General features: G+C 38.9%; 1 protein-coding gene across 1 annotated transcript in view; it reads right to left on the bottom strand.

The window, feature by feature from the left end:
* The window catches only part of lrfn5a (leucine rich repeat and fibronectin type III domain containing 5a), a 43,815-nt gene that overhangs the window by 6,263 nt on the left and 15,052 nt on the right, over positions 1 to 22,500 (bottom strand). The window contains exon 2 of the mRNA XM_053237819.1: positions 3,813 to 5,220. Coding sequence (XP_053093794.1) covers positions 3,813 to 5,200 — 1,388 coding nt within the window. The 5' untranslated portion in view covers positions 5,201 to 5,220. The remainder of the gene's footprint in view (positions 1 to 3,812; positions 5,221 to 22,500) is intronic.

Here is a 22,500-nt window from a genome sequence, read left to right on the forward strand (position 1 = left end):
AGCAGCGCAGCAGATACTGTAGATCTTTTTGCTTCATCATCGCTCTGATGGTCAGCGATTCAGGAACGAATCCTTCTTTTAATGAAACGACTCTTTTCAGAGAGTCGATTAGAGGGATTTTTATTTACGTACTAAGACAAACTCAGCATAGTGTTCCTTTCAGAACGATTGTGTTCAATCAGACCAGAAATGTTTTATTAGCTTAAGGCTAAATAATGTAGCTAACAGATACGGGAAGCTTCTGAGCACCAGTTTAGCATCAATCAGCTAAAAGAACATGGTTTAAAGAACGAGATAAAAACAGTCATAGCGCAAAATTTTGAAAATGAATCACTTTTCACAAGGTAGGAGGCGTGGCCTAAAGTTTGAAGGCGGAGTTATACATTAAGCATGATTCAGATTACTGAGACAGAAGCGTGTTATGATTATTTTGAGATGCTAAACTATAAGCTCGCATTACTGCATTAGCATCAGCTTCAGAGCAAAATTAACAAAACACACAAGACTTCGATTCAGTTCATGCAGCAATCGCCAGGAATTTTTAGTTTTCTCACAATGTAGAGTATATTGATTAAAAATTTTTTTAATGCTCTGTACAGTTAGCGATATAATTTTTAACTAATGTCCTTTCAACATTAACAATTTTTCAGAAATAGTAAATATCGATTGTTTAATTGATATTGGACGGCTAATGCTAATGCTAGAAGATAAAGAAACAATCAGGATTGGTTAAGTGTGGCAACCAATGAAATGTGAGAGGAGGCGGGGTTTGCTGCACCTTAAGCAAGAAGAAGAAGAATTTAATAATAAAATAAATAATTAAAAATTATAATTATGATAAATAAATGAGACTAGTCATGATTAGATTATTCACCAGCTGAGAGATGGGTGGGTTTCTATCTTTTCTTTCATTTATTATTATTATTATTATTATTATTTTGTTATTGTGTAAGATTATCTTGATTCGTCTTGATTAATGTCTAAAAAGTGGGATATCTATATCTGTGTTTAATATTTGATAATATTCTGTCTCAAAATCCAACAAAAATCCAACAAAAATATAATTTTGAAAAAATAAATAAAATAAATAAATGCTAAAATATCATCAGGAGCGGAGGGATGACTGTGTGCGAACCGTCACAGGAGAGCGCAGTCGTTATTTAACATTAGCACTTAGCAGGACAATTTCTGAAAATAAACTTGCTAAAATACTTACTGCAATTTTTTTTTTTTAATTGTTTTATTGTAGTACAATCCTGATCTAAAATCATATACATATTCCTTAAGAGATGTCATTTTATTTTATTTATTTATTTTTCTAAATCATCTAGACTTTCTTCTCTCAACACCTCTGAAAAGCTCGGGCGAATCCTGAAGCTCGGCTCAGGAATTTCAGCAGCAGAACATTTTCTGGTGCATTAATGGAAGTGATCGAAGTTTTTTTTTTTTTTCCCTGCAGACAGGCTGATGGTTATTGCACTCAGAGACGGCGCTCTCAATGCAATTATCAGCAGCCCCGTGCCACGCCGAAAAGCACTTAAAGACTCGGAATGATGTGCTTTTTTTCTCTCTAAGCAGCGACTGAAAATCCTCCACTTTCACAAGAAAACACAAAAGCTGCGCTCTTAAAGAATCAATCGCATACTGGCAGCCGCGAGCCGATATTACATTTTTATTTTTCAGTAATTGCTCAATTTTTATCACAGTGCTGGATTTTTAAAAAGAAAGTGCACGCAGGTCGGCTAAAAGCGTTCGCTCTGTTGCAATCCTGGAAAAACTATCGAGCTGTCTGGATGTGAGGGGCGGAGCTACGCTCTCATCTGCCAATCAGAGCGACATTAGCCAATCGGAGGCATCGCTGAGCTGGCATATGCAGATGAGGAAAGATGCGGCGTTTTCACGTGTTTTCACGGAGAACGTGAGGACGTGTTAGCCTTCACCGCGGCTGTTTGCTAGCTAGTGAGGTAAAGAAAAAAACTGTACTAGAATGGTGAAAATAAAAATAAATAAATATACATACAAACCTAATTAATCATACATAAATAAAAAATATACTTATATAATAAATAAAATAATAAAGTAAACAATTAAAGTAATAAGAAATGAATACTAAAAACAATAATAGTGCATAAAAATAAATAATATATAGAATAACTAAATAATAAGAAATGGATCATATATAAGATAAATAATGTATAAACATACAAAATAAATTAATTAATTATTAAAACAATAACACGTGAAAATTATATTAAATAAACAATAAATAAAAAATGCCTAATAAATAAATAAATAAATAAGCAGTAATGGTGGCATTACTGTGTAATTGTATTATATTGTGTTTTCTTGTTTTTCTTTTTGTTTAATTTAACCAGATGAAATATAAATAAAATATCGCCCGAGACTCAAAGCCGTCTTATTTTATTAAAATTTCTGATCTTTCGTATCTTCTGTGCAGCTGTTTTGGTTCGCGACTGCTGTTTGTTTTTCTCTCTCTTTAATTTTATCTCTGATTATTTGATGAAATGCAAAACACATGCATCACTGAATATGTATGTGTTTTTGTTAAGTGTCCTTAACCTTGTGAAGTGTCCTTGGGCTTTTATAGAAAAGCATTTAATACTAACATTATTATTTATGAGCAACAGATGGCATTTAGTGTGAAATACAGCGCACAGCGATCTCCATGAGCTTTATTTATTATATCATTTACTTCTTACCTACTAACTGTTGCTGCTGCTGCTGCTCTTTATTATTATCAGTTTTTTTATGTTTTTTTGGTTTGTAAGCTTAAATAGCAGTGTGCATTTCCTACAGAGCCAAACTTTTCAGGTCAGGGGAGTGATAAGCTGTGTATGAAATCTAATGAGGAAGAACAACGAGCTTGTCGTAGGTTAAAGCTAATTCGGGTTCAATTACCCCTCAGTCGCTTAACAATGAAGATGAGCCACGCTCATTAAGCTAATTGCCATTATTGGCCTTTGTCTAATTAAAAGTTGCGGCTGTACACTCGCATAAGCGTTTGTAGCCACGCAGCGAGGTCCAGAAGTCTCCATTAGTGAGGACTGTTTTTTATTTTTTTTATTTTCAGTTAGCAAAAACTGAAAAAACACAGACCTGGCTAATTCTTATTATTCTGTATTGTATTATTTACAGCGAACTGAATCCACTGTTGAATGAAATGGAGAAAATCCTTGAAACTAAAATCCAAATATATTTAATTTATACTTCATGTGCCTTTTTTTATTTAATTTTCTTAATTTGTTGTGTTTTATATTTCATTCTAATGATAGCTCTAGATCTTCTAATCCTTCGTTCAAAACAGGAAGTGTGAAGTCATTCGTGTCACATCAGGTGGGCGTGGAGCAACCGCTATCATCATCATCATCATCATCATCATCATCGCTTGTGGACGTCTATCGGCCATCTTGCTTTTTGTAATGTGTGTGATTACGTCAAGATAGTAGCCAAAATGTCTGTTATGAACAGATGCTATTGAAAAACCTCATCTTGGACGCTTCTATTTACAAAACATCAAGCAACTTCAGGGCGATGAGCTACACACGGGTGATTCGATTAATCTGAAAATGGAAGCTCAGTAAATAGACTTAAGTGCGTGCAGAAACCGACTCTGAATACGAGGAACTTTCTTGGCATAAATACTGTAGTAATTCACAGGTTCATGTTGTCACTTTCTTGCTTGAAACTCATTGTTATCATTTCTTATTCATTACGTGTCATTTATGTGTCATCGTCCTTACAGATTCCAGTCAGTAAAACCACTTTTTGAATGATGACCAGCATTAGCTTACCTGTAAACAAGAGAGTCATCGTAGGTGCCGTTGTACTGGATCTGAAACATGCGAATTCCAGGAATATTCCTTTGGAAGTTAAATTTAATGAGTGCTGTGGATGATGTGGCCTCGGCTATCACCACACGCTTATCCGAACTCGCTTTCGAGTCTGCTGTGTGGTTGCTTCCGTTGGCTCCAGTTCTGCTGGAGGTGGAAATATCCGACGAGCCGGGATCTGGCTCCTGGATGTTATTGGTACTGTTGCTGATGTACGGAAGCTTGATAATGACAAGCTCGATGGTTTGGTGGGCTTCACCAGCTGGGTTAGAAGAGATACAAGTGAAGGATCCGGTATCTTTCACCGTGCTGATCAAGATATCCAAGGTCCCGTTATTGTAAACGATGGTACGTGAGGAGTTCGAGACCAGCTTGCCGTCAGGTGATATCCAGTGGATCACAGGCTCCGGATCTCCTCTCGCTTTGCATCGAAGGGTTACGCGTTGTCCCTCGAGCACCCTCATCTCTTGAGAGTGCCTCGTGATAAGGGGCGGCTCACACAGGAATTCCTCCTCTGGAATAGACCAGAAATATCGTCCGGATAAGTGCGGCGGAGTCGCGCAAGTCTCCAAATCGTCCTCACGGCTCAGTCGACGAAGCCAGAGCAGCTCGCAATTGCAGTGCAAAGGATTTCCACCGAAACTGAGGGCAAACGATGAAGAAGTAAGCACTCCAGATGTTGCCAGGACCTGCGCCCTTTGGAAAAGAGGATCCGGTGGAAGCTTCTGGAGCTTGTTGGAGGTCACATCCAGTCGGTTGAGTTTTTGCAACAGGGAAAAGGTGCCTTCTGGAATGTACTCAATCATGTTGTGGTCCAAGCTGAGTGTATGAAGGCTGATCATCTTCTGGATTGCCTCCCAGGGTATCGTTTCAAGGTTGTTATAGGACAAATCCAGCTCCTCCAGGGCCAGAAGGTCGTTAAAAGCTCCCAGATGGATGTGAGTCAACTGATTGTTGTTGAGAATCAAATGATGCAGCTTGGACATTCCGCTAAACGTGTCATTCCCTATCCGAGTCAGCCTGTTATGGTTCAAGTGCAAGGCGCGAAGGTTTTCCAAGTCTGCGAACGCATGAGGCGTAATGTAACTTATCGTATTCCTCGACAAGGTCAGGTCCACGAGCCTGGTCATGTTGGCGAAGTCTTTCCGTTTGACGCTAGTTACAAAGTTGTCAGCGAGCCGTAGCTCCACCGTGTGCCGGTCGATATTGGGTGGCACAAACAGAAGCCCTTTTTTGGCGCAGAGTGTTGCGAGGTTGGGAGATAAAATCTGGCACACGCAGCGCTTCGGACAGATCTGGGCCTTCACTGCCATTCCAATGACCAACAGGCAGATGAGCAGCTTTTCCATTGTAAAGAGGGTTCGGACACCTGCGGAACAAAACAGACGTGACTCATTACACACTGTTTGTATCATATAAGCATTTCTTTGTATTTTAAAAATAAACCTGATAAATGTTCCAACTTCGTCTACCCCCGTGGTGAACCAAAACAACCGAGAGAGAGGTGAGCAAATCCGACTGAATTATTCTTTCATTAACCCAATTATAACCAAAAGCAATCTGACAAACAGGTGAAGAATTTCTACCTTTTCAGACCTGTGCTTTTTCCCCTCATCCTTTTTCACTTTGTAAAGTTTTAACTTTTCTGGGCCACAAAGAACAGCTACCTTGAGGTGTCCATTTCGCACTGATTTATAGATTTAAAGGTGAGAAAGTACACGTGAGGTGTTGAATTAACTTTTATGGTGCTGAACTGAGATGTGCGTTGTGAAGGTATTTCCTGGATGGACGTCTGCGCTGTTGAATTAACAGCTAGAGTGTTTGAGTAATAAAGTTAATAACGATTAGAATAACAGCGTTTTATTATACAGTTGCTCAGGCTCGCTTTACACTTCAACAAGGAAACAAAAAGAACCATAATGTTTATGGATGTTTAGTAGAGCCTTCTCAAAGCTGGAGCTGTGATCAAACTGACGTGGTTTACCTGATCACAGTTTCGTTAATATCTGACATCATCACGTTCCGTATGACCCACACACCACGCCATGGACAAACACCGCCGCACCTCTACACGCCGCCGCGCCTCTAAACGCCGCCTCACATCTAAACGCCGCCTCACCTCTAAACACCGCCGCACCTCTACACGCCGCCTCACATCTAAACGCCGCCGCTCCTCTACACGCCGCCTCACATCTAAACGCCGCCGCACCTCTAAACGCTGCCTCACCTCTACACGCCGCCGCACCTCTAAACGCTGCCTCACCTCCAAACGCCGCCGCTCCTCTACACGCCGCCGCGCCTTTAAACGCCTCCTCACATCTAAACGCCGCCTCACCTCTAAACGCCGCCACTCCTCTACACGCCGCCTCACATCTAAACGCCGCCGCACCTCTAAACGCTGCCTCACCTCCAAACGCCGCCGCTCCTCTACACGCCGCCGCGCCTCCAAACGCCGCCACTTCTCTACATGCCATCGCTCCTCTAAACGCCGCCGCTCCTCTACACGCCGCCTCGCCTCTAAACGCAGCCATTCCTCTACATGCCACCGCACCTCTAAACGCCGCCGCTCCTCTACACGCCGCCTCACATCTAAACGCCACCGCACCTCTAAACGCTGCCTCACCTCTAAACGCAGCCGCTCCTCTACACGCCGCCTCGCCTCTAAACGCAGCCATTCCTCTACATGCCACCGCACCTCTAAACGCCGCCGCTCCTCTACACGCCGCCTCACATCTAAACGCCACCGCACCTCTAAACGCTGCCTCACCTCTAAACGCAGCCGCTCCTCTACACGCCGCCGCGCCTCCAAATGTCGCCACTTCTCTACATGCCACCGCACCTCTAAACACCGCCGGTCCTCTACACGCCGCCGCGCCTGTAAACGCCGCCTCACCTTTACACGCCGCCTCGCCTCTACACCCCTCCTCGCCTCTAACACGCCGCCTCGCCTCGCCTCTAACACGCCGCCTCGCCTCTACACACTGCCTCGCCTCTAACACGCCGCCAACAACGAGGTCTTTATCCTCTATGTGGAACTCTTTCTATTAGGAAAGTATTTTGTTATACGGTTCTATGTAGAAATTTTAAGGTTCCTCTCATAAATGTATTTATTGTTTTATATATTTTACTAGTAATTAATATTCTGTTATTCTTATATGATATAGATATAGTATTTTCCTTCAGATTATATTTTATAATATTATATTTTCAGATTATATTCAGATTATATATTTATTTGTGCATTTTTTTTATGTAAGAATGACAATAATGCAGAGGGTTCTTTGGATAATTAAAGGTTCTTATCCTCCTGAGAGTTCTAGATACATCTGAGGAACCCGTAATTCAGCTCTTTAGGCGTTAATTACAGGGTGAAGGTGATCATTTGGCACTGAGGATGTCAGTGTGTAATAATTCTGCCTGAAATAGACCAGATCAGTGAAGCAGCACGGCTTTTTTTTATTTTATTTTAACGCAGGAATCATGACTAACCGCTCTGATTGCGTCTGAGACGAACGATCTCGGTTCCAGATCCGTGTTCCAGAGATTAGGAACATTATCGATTCACTCGATCTCACTCAGGCTCATATTTAATTTATACAGTTTGATAGATATTTATAAGCATTGTTGTATTTGTCTGGCTCTGACACACCTCTCAGCGTGACTCATGATCCTGCACACACACACACACACACACTCTCTTGACTCGCTCTCGCTGCCTTTAACACCATGTTTAAAAACAGAGAGCTTTCTTAACAGCTGTGGATGTGAAGAACGTCTCCGAGACCTTCACCGAGACGCTGAACACCGCTAGCTGCGTTAGGGAAAGACGTCAGGATGAAAAAAATACTCCACAATTCTGATAAATAAACTCATAACATTTTCACAATAACATGTTTGTCTAGAAAGCTGTAAATTTATTCCTGTGTAGCATCAAAACATAAAGAAAGAAATAAAAATTACATATAATTACACATAAAGTGGTCCAGAGTGATAGGAACGCTCAGTCTGAAAATAAATAAATAAATAAGTACACAAGTAAAAAGGGAATAAATAATATCAACATAAATTGGTATAAAATAATTAAAACATATTTATTATTTTAATATGAATGAAAACTTTTCTTTTCACACTGTATTACTTTTTTGTACTTTTTTCTTTTGTGTTTTTCCCTTATAATAAATAAATTAATTAATTAATTAATAAATTTTGTGTTTTCATACAATGAAGAAGCATGTAAAAGTAAATGTATAAATATGATTAAATCGCTGTACAATATTATAATAATTATTTTAAAAATATAATGTAATAATGTAAAATATAAATATGAGTTATTATTAACTAATTATTAAAAACAGAAGCATGATTAATTTTTTAAAGGCTTTGGAAGGTTTTGGTTTTTTTTTAAGTAAAGAGATTAAAAAGTAAGTGATAAATGTTAATTAACACACAATTTCACCTCTGACTTTTTTTCAAAACAAAATGGTGGCTGAAGTTTTGGCACCGTTTCTGAGGTTAATAAGAAGAACATAATAATAATAACAATAATATTACTTTAATAAATAAATAATGAAGAGGTGACAGAGGAAAACCTCAGGCTTCATGATTTCTGTCAGAAGAAAATAAACATTCGTGTGAATCAGAGCCAAATTTAATGACACAAAGTTAAGCAAATTACAAGCTTCGCCTGGATGCAAAAATATTGGCACCCAGCTTTCAGCACTTAGTTAACCTTCATTTAAATCCTTCTCCACAAATATCGAGCTCATTAACTGCATCCAGAGTTTTATTTTTTAATGATTTTACAATCAACTCGAAAAAGTTCAAAAGCTTTCAGATCATTTTTGATGAACTTTATTAGATGATGTCACTAGAGAAGTTTAGTGTTCGGAAAATCAGCACTACAGACGATTTTCATTTTATTCTATTTATAAAGCATCATTATAAAACTTTTCTCTATGAGCCGTAATCATCCATCAGCTCACCATCCAGATCACTACACTTCTCTCTCTTCTCTCCTTCTCTCTCTTCTCTCCTTCTCTCTCTTCTCTCCCTCTCTCTCTCTTCTGTCCTTCTCTCTCTTCTCTCCTTCTCTCTCTTCTCTCCTTCTCTCTCTTCTCTCCCTCTCTCTCTCTTCTGTCCTTCTCTCCTTCTCTCTCTTCTCTCCTTCTCTCTCTTCTCTCCTTCTCTCTCTTCTCTCCCTCTCTCTCTCTTCTGTCCTTCTCTCCTTCTCTCTCTTCTCTCCTTCTCTCTCTTCTTTCCTTCTTTCCTTCTCTCTCTTCTCTCCTTCTTTCCTTCTCTCTCTTCTCTCCCTCTCTCTCTCTTCTGTCCTTCTCTCCTTCTCTCTCTTCTCTCCTTCTCTCTCTTCTGTCCTTCTTTCCTTCTCTCTCTTCTTTCCTTCTCTCTCTTCTTTCCTTCTCTCTCTTCTCTCCCTCTCTCTCTCTTCTGTCCTTCTCTCCTTCTCTCTCTTCTCTCCTTCTCTCTCTTCTTTCCTTCTTTCCTTCTCTCTCTTCTTTCCTTCTTTCCTTCTCTCTCTTCTCTCCTTCTCTCTCTTCTCTCTCTTCTCTCCTTCCCTCTCTTCTCTCCTTCTCTCTTCTCTCTCTTCTTTCCTTCTCTCTCTTCTCTCCTTCTCTCTCTTCTCTCCCTCTCTCTCTCTTCTGTCATTCTTTCCTTCTCTCTCTTCTCTCCTTCTCTCTCTTCTCTCCTTCTCTCTCTTCTCTCCCTCTCTCTCTCTTCTGTCATTCTTTCCTTCTCTCTCTTCTCTCCTTCTCTCTCTTCTCTCCTTCTCTCTCTTCTCTCCCTCTCTCTCTCTTCTGTCATTCTTTCCTTCTCTCTCTTCTCTCCTTCTCTCTCTTCTCTCCCTCTCTCTCTCTTCTGTCCTTCTCTCCTTCTCTCTCTTCTCTCCTTCTCTCTCTTCTTTCCTTCTTTCCTTCTCTCTCTTCTTTCCTTCTTTCCTTCTCTCTCTTCTCTCCTTCTCTCTCTTCTCTCTCTTCTCTCCTTCCCTCTCTTCTCTCCTTCTCTCTCTTCTCTCTCTTCTTTCCTTCTCTCTCTTCTCTCCTTCTCTCCTTCTCTCTCTTCTTTCCTTGTCTTTCCTTCTCTCTTTTCTTTCCTTCTCTCTCTTCTCTCCTTCTCTCTCTTCTCTCTCTTCTTTCCTTCTCTCTCTTCTCTCCTTCTCTCTCTTCTTTCCTTGTCTTTCCTTCTGTCTTTTCTTTCCTTCTCTCTTTTTCTTTCCTTCTCTCTTTTCTTTTTTCTGTCTTTTCTTTCCTTCTTTCCTTCTCTCTCTTCTTTCCTTCTTTCTTTTCTTTCCTTCTCTCTTTTCTTTCCTTCTTTCCTTCTCTCTTTTCTTTCCTTCTCTTTTCTTCACTCTTTTGATTTTGATTTTTATGTTATTTCTTTTCTTTTGTTGTCTTCATTCTTTTGACTCTACTTTTGGTGTTTGTTCTTTTCTTCTTTTGTTTACTTATTTCTTTCTTTACGTTTATAAAAAGAAAATACATTAATAAGAATAAATGACTGAAGTATAATAATAAAGTGATAAAGACAGAAATAAATCAGCACTGTATCTACAGCTTGTTCATTTTCCCATCGCAGTGTAGCACTGAAGCGATGCTTCATCCCACCCCGCTACAGGATGTAATTAAAGCGTCAAAACTTTTGTGGGGTGCCAATACATTTGGCCTGAAGCCTGTGAGTTGATGAGCGATCGATCTGCAGGTTTGTAAAGCGCACAAAGGTCAGAGCAGGAGAGAGAGAGAGAGAGAGAGAGAGAGAGAGAGAGAGAGGGTGCTGTCACTGCTTGTGTTCATTACACAACTGTAATTCTTTACCATCGATTCTCATTCACACACTCACACACTCACACACACACACACTCACACTCACACACACACTCACTCACACACACACACACACACACGCGGCGAGGGAGGAGTGTGTGTGAGAGTGTAATGGCGAGGGCAGATGTGAGATGGAGGACGCCTCATTAACGATCTGATCTCAGCACTCAGTGTTTATATAAAGTGCACTAACAGCGTTAGCGCTAACAGATTAGCATGAGGCTGAGCTAGCGTTCACGCTAAATCCGTGCAGCGCCGATCCTTAGAACGCTTAGAACATTCATCCAGTTCTGGGTTCTGTAAAGGCCTTGAGTGTGTGCAAGACGTTACTATAGGTCATTCTGAACACACACACACACACACACACACACTCTAACACACACTCGTGTTTTATCTAAAGTGCTTGAAACGCTGAACAGCGGTCCTGCTGTGAATGTGCAGATGGGATGCAGAAATCAGTGTATATGTGTGTTTGCGCGTTTGCGCGTGCGTGTGTGTGTGTTAGAGGTGTGTGTTAGAGAGCGAGTGTGTGTGTGTGTGTGTGTGTGTGTGTGTAAAATGCCATAGGATGAAGAGGCGTAAGATATTTGTTTGCTTTGACTTTTTTTTTCACGACCGCAGCAAAATCTAAAATCGCTTAACTAAGAGCAGAACAGGAGAGAGAGAGAGAGAGCAAGAGAGAGAACAGACAGAGGAGGGAGAGAGAGAGAGAGAGAGAGAGAGAGAGAACAGACAGAGGAGGAGAGAGGGAGAGAGAAAGTGAGGGAGAGAGAGAGACAGAGAGAGAGACAGAGAGAGGAGGGAGAGAGAGAGAGAGAAAGTGAGGGAGAGAGGGAGAGGGAGAGAGACAGAGAGAGAGATAGAGAGAACAGGCAGAGGAGGGAGAGAGAGACAGAGAGAGAGGCAGACAGAGGAGGGAGAGAGAGAGAAAGTGAGGGAGACAGAGAGAGACAGAGAGAGAGAGAGAGAGAACAGGCAGAGGAGGGAGAGAGAGAGAGAAAGTGAGGGAGACAGAGAGAGAGAGAGAGAGAACAGGCAGAGGAGGGAGAGAGAGAGAGAAAGTGAGGGAGACAGAGAGAGAGAGACAGAGAGAGAGAGAGAAAGTGAGAGAGAGGCAGACAGGAGGGAGAGAGAGAAAGGGAGAGAGAGAAAGTGAGAGAGAGAGAGGCAGACAGAGGAGGGAGAGAGAGAGAGAGGGAGAGAGAGAAAGTGAGAGAGAGGCAGACAGATGTCTCTGAGAAAGAACAAACAAATGAGAAAGAAAAAAGGAGGAATGAAGGAAGGAAAAAACAAAGAAAAGAATGAAAGAATCAAGGAAAAGAAAGAAAGATCAAAAGAATCAACAAAACAAAGAAAGACTGATAGAATAAAGAACAGATAAATCATTATTGATCGGCTGCACTAAGCACATTTACTCAGAACTAACGCTGTGATAACAGAACCGAGGATCTGCTCCAGAGAGCCGCCTTCCTTTCTTCAGTTACTAAACACTAACGCCTGATTATTCCAATCATTCTGGATTAGACGTTTATCAGTCCGTCAGTTTATCAGTCCGTCAGTTTATCAGTCCGTCAGTTTACAGCGCCGTCAGACACAGCGGCTTGATTCCTCAACAACGATGTGAATTTGATTCGGTTTGATTTTCTGATGATTCACAAACAACAGTTTGATTCACCAAACTGCATGAATTGAATTCTTTAATGATTCCCTCGAAACAATTTGATTCCTTAATGATTCCATCAGTTTGATTCTTTAAAGGTCTGATTCCTTTATTTGATTCATCTTACCAGTTTGATTCATTAACAATTCCCAATTATTTATTTGGTTCATTAACGGATTCATCATTTCTTGATTCCTTAACAAACTCCCACGTAAAGTTTTATTCATTAAAAGTACTAGTTTAACAATTTTGATTCCTAAATGATGTCTGGTAATTAATTTTGAAAGTTTAGAAGCTTATCATTATTCTTTAACATGTCACAGTTAACAGTGTTGTAAATGTGATTTGACTCTCACATGATTCAGGCATCGCAATTTGATTCTGTAATGATTCTTTATGAATTTAACGATTCCCTTTTGATTTGATTCCTCAAAGATTCTAACTTAGGAATTTGATTCTTTATAAGTTACAGCTTTAAAATGCTATAACTTTAAATTGATTTGATTTTCAAATCACTCATTTGATTCTTTAACAATTTTAATGATTCCCTCTAATCAGATTGATTCCTTGAGGATTAACAATTAACAATTTGATTCATTAAAGATTCATACTAATCAACTTAACACTTTAAAAGTTTCAGCTCATCAGTTTGATTCATTAATGATTCATGCTTATCAATTTGATTCTTTAAAGGTTCCTGCTTATCAGTTTGATTCAATAATGATTCCCAATTATTAATTTGATTCTTTAAACATTTCAGTTCATCAGTTTGATTCATTAATGATTCATTAATGATTGCCTAATTAGTAATTTGATTCTTTAAACATTTCAGCTCATCAGTTTGATTCCTTAATGATTCATGCTTATCAGTCTGATTCTTTAAACTTTTCAGCCCATCAGTTTGATTCAATAATGATTCCCAATTATTAATTTGATTCTTTAAACATTTCAGTTCATCAGTTTGATTCATTAATGATTCATGCTTATCAATTGGATACTTTAAAGGTTTCAGCTCATCAATTTGATTCCTTAACAATCTCGGCTTATTCATTTGATTCTTTAAAGGTTCCTGCTTATCAGTTTGATTCCTTGATTCATTTCAGTACTTCAGCACTGTATTGTTTTTGGGACTATTATCATGCTAATAATGCTAATATCTGATGGCGCAGTGAGGTGATTTTTAACATGACATCAGTGTGAATATACTGTAATTGCTGGAGTACCAGGTCTACCATAAAAACTCTAAAAACTCTAAAAAATAAGCATGTTAGGTCAGTGCAACATTTTAAGATGCATTTCTTCTCTGTAAGTCACAAAAGCTGCTAAATGGAAGGAAAAAAAAATAAATGCAGCCATTAGCTCTAAAAATATGGAAAATCTGCATAATAAGATTCTGTGAGTTTTAGAATTTTAGTTTTACGAAGTGCTTTACAGAGTCATTAGACGACAGCGAGGTGGTCTGCAGTGCTGGAGAGTGTGTGTGTGTGAGAGTGTGTGTGTGTGAGAGTGTGTGTGTGTTATGTAGCTGTAAGACAGTCGAGGCATCATTACTCACTGTTATATCACACTGGAGCATTTATGTAAGCCTCCTTCATAACGTTGCATAAATTCAGTAATATATTCACCACATTATCACCAAGGCAGCACCACTGACAATCTCTCTCTCTCTCTCTCACACACATACATACACACACACACACACACACACTCACACACACTCACACACATGTACAATAAATATTCAATGTATACAGAAATATACAGTGCAAATATTTGCAAATATCTAATACATGATCCTGAAGAGAGAAGTGAGAAGAGAAATCTGCTTTCTAATCAGGTTAATGTAAATGTTGGTCCTGTACACACACACACACACACACACACACACACACATGCACACACATGCGCACACACACACACATGCACACACACACACAGAGCAAGAGAGAGAGAGAGTGCGAGAGAGAGAGAACAGATAAAAATAGATAAAAAGTATGACATATCATCCTGTAATAATTTTTATTTAATTACTTGTGAATTGCTGTGGTATAAGAGGAATAAAACACATGGGGAAGTGCTGATAGAGGAAAATAATCAACTTCAGGATGGTAAGAGTCACTTGGCTTCATCACACCGCCCCACTGTTGATTATTTTTCTTAGAACCATCAACACACACTGTGTTTAATTTAAATAAATCATGTCTGATCATTTGGTCATGTTTTTAATCTCTACAACTGGGTCAGCTCTTTCTCTCAGCGTGTGTGTGTGTGTGTGTGTGTGTGAATCCAGTCATACTTTACACTGCAGATTGCGAACATGACACGGTCACACACGTCTACACACAGTTCACAGCAAAAAAAAAAAAAAAAAAGGGTGAAGCGTGGAGTCAGAGACTGAGCTCTAGCCACTTAGTGCATGAGGCTGTTTCAGAGACACACACACACACACACACACACACACACACACACACAGCTGAATAATACATGTGGGGGAATTTAGCTGGACAGCGGCTCACCAGGCACGATTATAGGGAAATAAATAATTCAAGCTCAAACAGACTCTAAAAAAACGAGCGATTTTAATGAAAGGTGTGTAACATTGTGAGACGACTGTGTTCATTAAATTCACATTTGATTGGGCAGAAATAAAGGGGAGAAGTGTGTTATATAACACACACACACACACACACACACACATATGCACACACATTCAGCTCTTTGACTCACTGCACAGTTTCCTAGTTTTACATAATTATGAACAAAAAGTTTGAGTGAACACACCACGTCTCAATTTGCAAACAAGTCGACTCTTTTACTCGACACCTTGAGTCGAGTCTTTTCAGTGAACATGAGATTATGAGTTATTTTTCTTTCTTTCTTTCTTTCTTGTTCTCAGAATCAAACCACTTTCTCTAGTGAGTCGATTCAGAATCAAACCACTTTCTCTAGTGAGTCGATTCAGAATCAAATCACTTTCTCTAGCGAGTCGATTCAGAATCAAATCACTTTCTCACTGCAGTAGAGTTCACTTGCAAGCGGAACGAGGTCCACATCACTCAGATCTCGGACCCGAGCGTGATCGTTGCGTTCTCGCCTGCCTAAAGAACCACGGCGAGGGGAAGAACACACCAGGGTTCCGTTCAAATGTACAGAAGATGTGAAAGCAACATGAAATCACTTTGTTTCCTCGTTATTGATTTTGCATTCTCAGACGATTCTCAGGAGCTAATGGACCATCAGGCAGCTTCGTTCACTCGTTCACTCATGACTGAGCTATAATCAATCTGCACAAACGCTGACGTGTCCCTATGAGACGACGTTACACCCACATTTTTTCATCATGATTATGCGAATTTAAAATGCAAATTTAGTAGATCAGAATCTGTAGATCTGCACGTGAACAAAAAATAGAAAAACAGCATAAAAAACTGGTGATCTGCAGTTTAATGTGGACCAGATGTTGCTGTGCAAAGTGGCGTGAACTTAGTTTCGTGTCCACGGTGTGTGTGTGTTTGTGTGTGTGTGTGTGTGTGTGTGTGTGTGTGTGTGTGGTTAAAATGGCTGCATCAGCACTTTGGGATTTTTTTCCTCTCTCTCAGGTGAAATCCTGAATCTGAGGTCCGATTACATCAGATTATCCAACACTAATGCAGTATCTGTGTGTATAAATCCAGATTCAACAATTCTTCACGAATATAAATCTATAAAAAGGGTGTTTTTATAACACAGGTGTTAGTCATGAAATGAAATCAAAGCTATTAACATTACGGGTTCCTTCCAGGTCTTTTATGCAAATTTTGAAGGAAATATGAATAAAAATTTGGACAAAAGCCTGAAATTAAACAAAAAAAAATCACAAAAATGTTCGTCTATCGATAAAGACGAGTTGATGAAAGATGACATCATGCGCTTTACTTGTTCGTTAACCTTTTCGATTACAGTCACGTTATTTTGTGACATAATATTTTATCCTGTAAGAAATAATGCTGTTTTGTTTTCATGCCTGCCTTCTTAGGCCTTTATCATATCCATCAATCACGAACACACTGCACTGCTTCCTAGTTTTACATACAGTGATTATGAACAAGTTGTTTTAGTGAACACAGAACGCCTCAGTTTGGTCCTGTGGAGAACGAGTCGACACTCTGATTCGACTCCTTGAGTCAAGTCTTTTAGGTGAACGTTAAGATTCGACTTGCATATATATATATATACAGTTCTGTGCAAAAGTCTTAGGCACGTGCAAAGAAATGCTGTAGAGTAAACACGCCTTCAAAAATAATGAAACTAAATGTTTCTACATTTAAAAAAATCCTATAAAGAGCAGTAAACAGTAATAAATGAAAAAAGTCAGTATTTAATGTGACGATCCTTCACTTTAAATAAATAAAGCAGTATCTGAGGTGCAGTGTGTGCAGTTTTATAAGGAAATGAGCTGGAAGTGTTACTGAGCATCTTGCAGAAGCAGCCACAGTTCTTCTGGAGACTTTGACTGTCGACTCGCTTCTTATTTCTGCAGCGAAACCCAGCAGCCTTCATTATGTTTTTATCTGAAAAGTGTCTCTTATGGAATCTGCTGCTTTCTTTACTGACATACAAACATTTTTCTGTAACGTTTCATTTTGTGCTGGAAAACTAATGTTTGGAATCTAAAATGTTTTTGTACTGAATCAATAATGTAGAAGTCAGAAAATAAACATCTATAACAAAGTTTGTACTAAAAAAAATATAGGGAGCCAAAACTTTTGCACAGTACTGTATATGAGGCTTCTTTCTTTCTTTCTCAACCCAAAACACACAGCATGTTTGATTCACTTCCTGCAGTCGAGTCGATTCAGAGTCGAATCGTTTTCTCACTGGAGTTTTGTCATGTCTGTCTTGTTAGTCTAATATCATACCAGCGAGCTAGAGCTAGCACACCTGATGTCACAGAAATTCATTTACTTTTATTAAGCATCATGTTGCTTAATAAAGTGGAATGTTATTAAATGAGCTGAACGTTATTATAAGAGTTATTAAAAGAGTCGATTCGCATATCTGCAGAACTGTATAATAGATGCTTAGACTTTTTTTGCTGAAAAATTTCATGTTCTGTGTTTAGCAGTGAAGAAATTCATCATTTTAATTTAATCAAGTTAGAAAATTTAATCACGTTAATCACATACAGTGCAATCATGAACGAAATGTACTGAGTGAATCATATCAAGATTTGTTTGGTGCAGAATAATGACTAAGTTTTAGCAAGAATGGTGAGATATAGATTTTAGAACAAAACTAATGCATGTATAATGTTATATTAAGATTTTATTGAATAATATTAGTGATAGATCTGCAAAGATCAATGACTTTGGACAGAAAATGGCAAGGGAGTCATTTGGGAGTCGACTCAAATGATTCAAATGATCTGAGTCACGGAAAAGATCCATAATTTCCATCACTAGTGGTCTTGGGAATCATGCTGTTCAATTAATTCTGTTTCCTCCTGCTAATCCCACACACACACACACACACACACACACTCACACACACGCCGTGCGCAGTGGTATCTCACCTCCCCCAGGTGTGTCAGTCTCATGTTGCTCAGGTTGAATCGTCAGTGTCTTTAAGGCGTAATGACCCTTTAATGAAGCGCTGTGTGTGACAGATTAGTGCTCATTGGAATCGACGGCGTTCTCTTTGCTCTTTGTGTTTCGTCAGCGCTCTCTGCAGCTCGTCGCTCGACCTTGAAGCCAATAATCGCTGTAGTTTATTGATCTTCTGTGTTTAATCTCTTCCTGTTGATGTGTGTTTCAGCAGGTGTTCCTCCTCTCTGCTCATTTAGCCGACAAAACCTTCTGAGAACGATCATCATAACGCGGACTTTTAAACCTGAATGTGTCGTTTAGTTTACAATTTAAGAGTAAATTTTAAGAAAAGAAAAAATAATTATCCTAGCTTAGCAAAATCAGAACGAGTGTAGTGTAATATCATCGTCAAAGTATCCATTTCTCTTTTTAATTAGCGTCATCTTAGTTTATTGAAAATGGCATCAATTCAGTTTAAGGCTGCTAGCAAAATATCACTTTTTCATTTATAGTATAATCTGTTTTTATTTAACTAGCGTAACCGCAAAACACTACACAGCTAACGCACAGCTACAGCAGAATCCAGCTGAAGGCTAGCGCTGTCGCCGTTTATCAAAGCTAACTAGACGAAAAGACAAACCTAGCATAATATATTTTAAACTCAGTTTAATGAAACTAGCATGATCTCTGTTTATGAAAGCTAGATAAAAAAAATCATTTTATAAAAACTAGCATAATCTCAGTTTTTCAAAACTAGCATGATCTACACTAGTCATGTTTGTTCTTTTAACTAGCATCGCAGTTTATTGAAACTAGCCTAGTCTCAAGTTTATCATATTTTCAAAAATAACAATCTATTTTTTTTAAACTACCAAAACCTTGGTTTATTAACACTAGTGTAATCTCAGTTGATTGAAAGTAACACAGCTTCCATTTTTCTTAGCTAGCAAAATGTTAGTTTTTGAAAACTAGCATAACTGGTTTTATTTAACTAGCATTAACTCAGTTTATTAAAGCATATATAATGTCAGTTTTTCCAAACTAGTATGATCTGTTTATTTTTTAACTAGCATAATCCTAGTTCATCAATAGTAGCATTTTTTTCCATTTAATGAAACTAGCTTAACAGTTTATGGAAACTAGCATCACCTCAGTTTATCAAAATGCTTACAATCTCATGGTTTAATGGAAACCAATGAAACCATTCACATTTTCCTTCGACAATTTTTTGTAAATTTGTCCTCCTCAGAGAAGCAATTTGAGGACTTCAATCATTCTGAAAAGTAGTGTTGAATTCTCTGAACTTCTCAGCATCTTGTAAGAAACATGAGAGGAGAGTAATTGTGCTGCGTCACAGTGTGTGCGTGTGTGTGTGTGTGTGTGTGTGTGTGTGTGTGTGCGTGTCATGTGCAGCCCGGGAAGTCTCACTTTAGCAAACACACCATAATGACAGGAAATCAATTTAGCATTCACACTCTTCCCTCAGCTTCGCTTCAGAGACGCAGAACAAGCAGACGAGGAACAGATTCATGAGAAGAACATAAAACAAAATGCACACAGCTCGAGAATGACGAACACGAACATTCCGTACGAACGTCCTGGAAAAGCTACTGAACACACACACACACAACATCTATATTAAAATATAAGCAAGACAATGACTCCTTCAATATATTGTAAACATCATCTATATAAACAATCTTTAAAAAACTAGCGTAACATCAATTTGTCAAAGCTAGCATAATGTCAATTTGTTAAAGCTAGCACTGCGTCAATTTGTAAAACTAGCGTAACATCATTTTGTCAAAGCTAGCATAATGTCAGTTTGTTAAAGCTAGCACTGTGTCAGTTTGTAAAACTAGCGTAACATTAGTTTGTTAAAGCTAGCACTGTGTCAGTTTGTTAAAGCTAGCACTGTCAGTTTGTAAAACTAGCGTAACATCATTTTGTCAAAGCTAGCATAATGTCAGTTTGTTAAAGCTAGCACTGTGTCAGTTTGTAAAACTAGCGTAACATCAGTTTGTTAAAGCTAGCACTGTGTCAGTTTGTTAAAGCTAGTGTAACATCATTTTGTCAAAGCTAGCATAATGTCAGTTTGTTAAAGCTAGCACTGTGTCAGTTTGTAAAACTAGCGTAACATCAGTTTGTCAAAGCTAGCATAACGTCAGTTTATTGAAGTTAGCAAAACTATCACTTAAAAAATAATATAATCTCAGGATTTTTTTTCACTACAATCTTAGTTTATTAACAGGTTTTTCAAAACAATCTCAATCTACCATAATCCTAGTTTATCGCAACTAGCACAACCTCCATTTATTAAAACTAGCATAATGTAAGTTCAGCTAGCTTAATCTCATTTTTTAAACATATCAGTTTTGTAATTATCGTAATCCTAGTTTATCAACACTAGCATAATCTCAGTTCAACCAAAGCTAGCAGATGGTTTTTTGTTTGTTTGTTTTTAACTAGTATAATTTCAGTGGGTTTTTTTTCCCACTTGCTTAATCTCAATAATTTTACTGAAAATCTGTTTAAAATGATCATAATCTCACTTTAGCATAATCGTAGCGGTTAAAAGAAACCGTTCACGGTCTCTTTTGACAATTTATTAAAGAAATTTTCCTAAAGTCTGGCTGGAATCCAACCTGCTGAATCCTGAGAGAAGCAATCAGAAGAATCTGATTTAAAAAATAATAATAATAAGTTTAAATAGAATTGTTTCATCTTCAGAATTGTGTGTTCGGAAAACCAGAAATTCCAGACTAAATAGATGAAAGACCAAAAAAAAAAAAAAAACTAAACAGACTAAAGAGTAAACTGGTGCAAGGAAATGATAAATCCGTGGCAGGATAATCGTCCAGCTCGTCATTTCACGTTTAACAACTAACATCATCTGAGAATATGAGAATCTAATAATCTGATGTGAATCTAATAAACTGTAAATGGATCTAAACGAGTGCCGTACTTCGGAATTTTCCATCCGAGTTCGTAATTTTCGCTCGGATTTACAGCCCTCGTGCTTTACAGAACCTGCAAAGTGCACGTCGTATATTTCCTCGTGTTCTCCCTGACGTGTGACCTGATGTTATAGGAATGCTGTCATCAAATTTTATGGCTTTTCCTCCATATTCAGAGAAGGGAACAGAGGAGCTCGTACATCACACGGTGTCCGGAGGCCATTAACGCCCGCCGCTTTATTAATCATAACGCTTCACACACTGCGGAAGAGGAGGGAAAAAAAATCCAAGGTGTGGTGTGAAGCTCAGATTAATGTGTGCTTGTGGAGCTTGATATGGGCAGTTTTATGATAGTTTCTTGTCTGATATTGAAAATTTAGAGGTTTGGAATAGAAACGAGACATTCAAATGGTAGCACGCGATTAGCGCCTGACATTTACGTCAAGGATAATATAGCGTGCGAATATAAATTAGCATTATGATATGAGTCTGAAACGGTGCCCTACATCCTACTAATTTCTAAAAACATTAGCGTATATTGTGGATATTCTTTATCTTTTGGGATGCAGCACTTGGACACTATCTCTATGCAGTGCACTGAGGGATGGAAGCATTTGTAAAAAGTTTGCCAGAAAGAATTTTGGAGACTTAACATGAGCAAAAAGTTTCTCTGGTCAGACGAGACCAAAATAGCACTAGCACAAAGCGCTACGTTTATCATGAAAAAACACGAGACTGCTCATTATCCTGAGAACACAGTTCCCCCTGTGAAGCACGGTGGTGGTAGCGTCGTCTTGAGGGTTGGTTTGTGCGATGTGTTTTTATGAGTCAATGTTTTATTCCCTGTTCTGGATTTACCTTTTTTTTAAAAAAAAAGAAAATCTAAATATAGAGTAGGAATAGTTATTATTATCTCATTCTTATAATCATATTTACATTTTTGCAACATTAACATTACAAATAATAGTTAAAACATTAACACTTCTGTCTCTATGTCTGTCTCTCGATGACCCAGATGCGTAGAGCTGTGTGTGTGTGTGTGTGTGTGTGTGTGTGTGTGTGTGTGTAAGAGAGAGAGCCAATGATAAATTTACCGTGACCCAGTTTGCCAAATAATGGAGTTATGCATCATTCGGCTGGAGCTGCAGAGCAGAAAGATCTCAACCCGGACTGCACCCAGTGGGGAATCGACAACGTGTCTGTGTGTGTGTGTGTGTGTCTGTGTGTGTGTGTGTGTGTGGTCCATGACACAGATCAAAGCGAGTTAAAGCTTTCCATCACAGCCCTGATGATCACAGAGACTCAGAACTGGTGTGAACTAGTGGCATTTAACACCCGGCCCACGTTCCCACTGGCTTAAGACTCGAACTGACTCAATCATCATCACCATCATCTCCATCACCATCATCATCACCACCATCACCACCACCACCACCATCACCCCATCACCATCACCCCCATCATCACCACCACCACCATCACAACCGCCACCATCACCACCACCACCATCGTCTCCATCACCATCATCTCCATCACCATCATCATCACCATCACCCCCATCACCATCACCACCACCACCATCACCCCCATCATTACCATCACCCCCATCATTACCATCACCCCCATCATTACCAC

This window comes from Pangasianodon hypophthalmus, chromosome 10 (genome assembly GCF_027358585.1).
Source record: "Pangasianodon hypophthalmus isolate fPanHyp1 chromosome 10, fPanHyp1.pri, whole genome shotgun sequence".
In the NCBI taxonomy this organism is placed as follows: Eukaryota; Metazoa; Chordata; class Actinopteri; order Siluriformes; family Pangasiidae; genus Pangasianodon; species Pangasianodon hypophthalmus.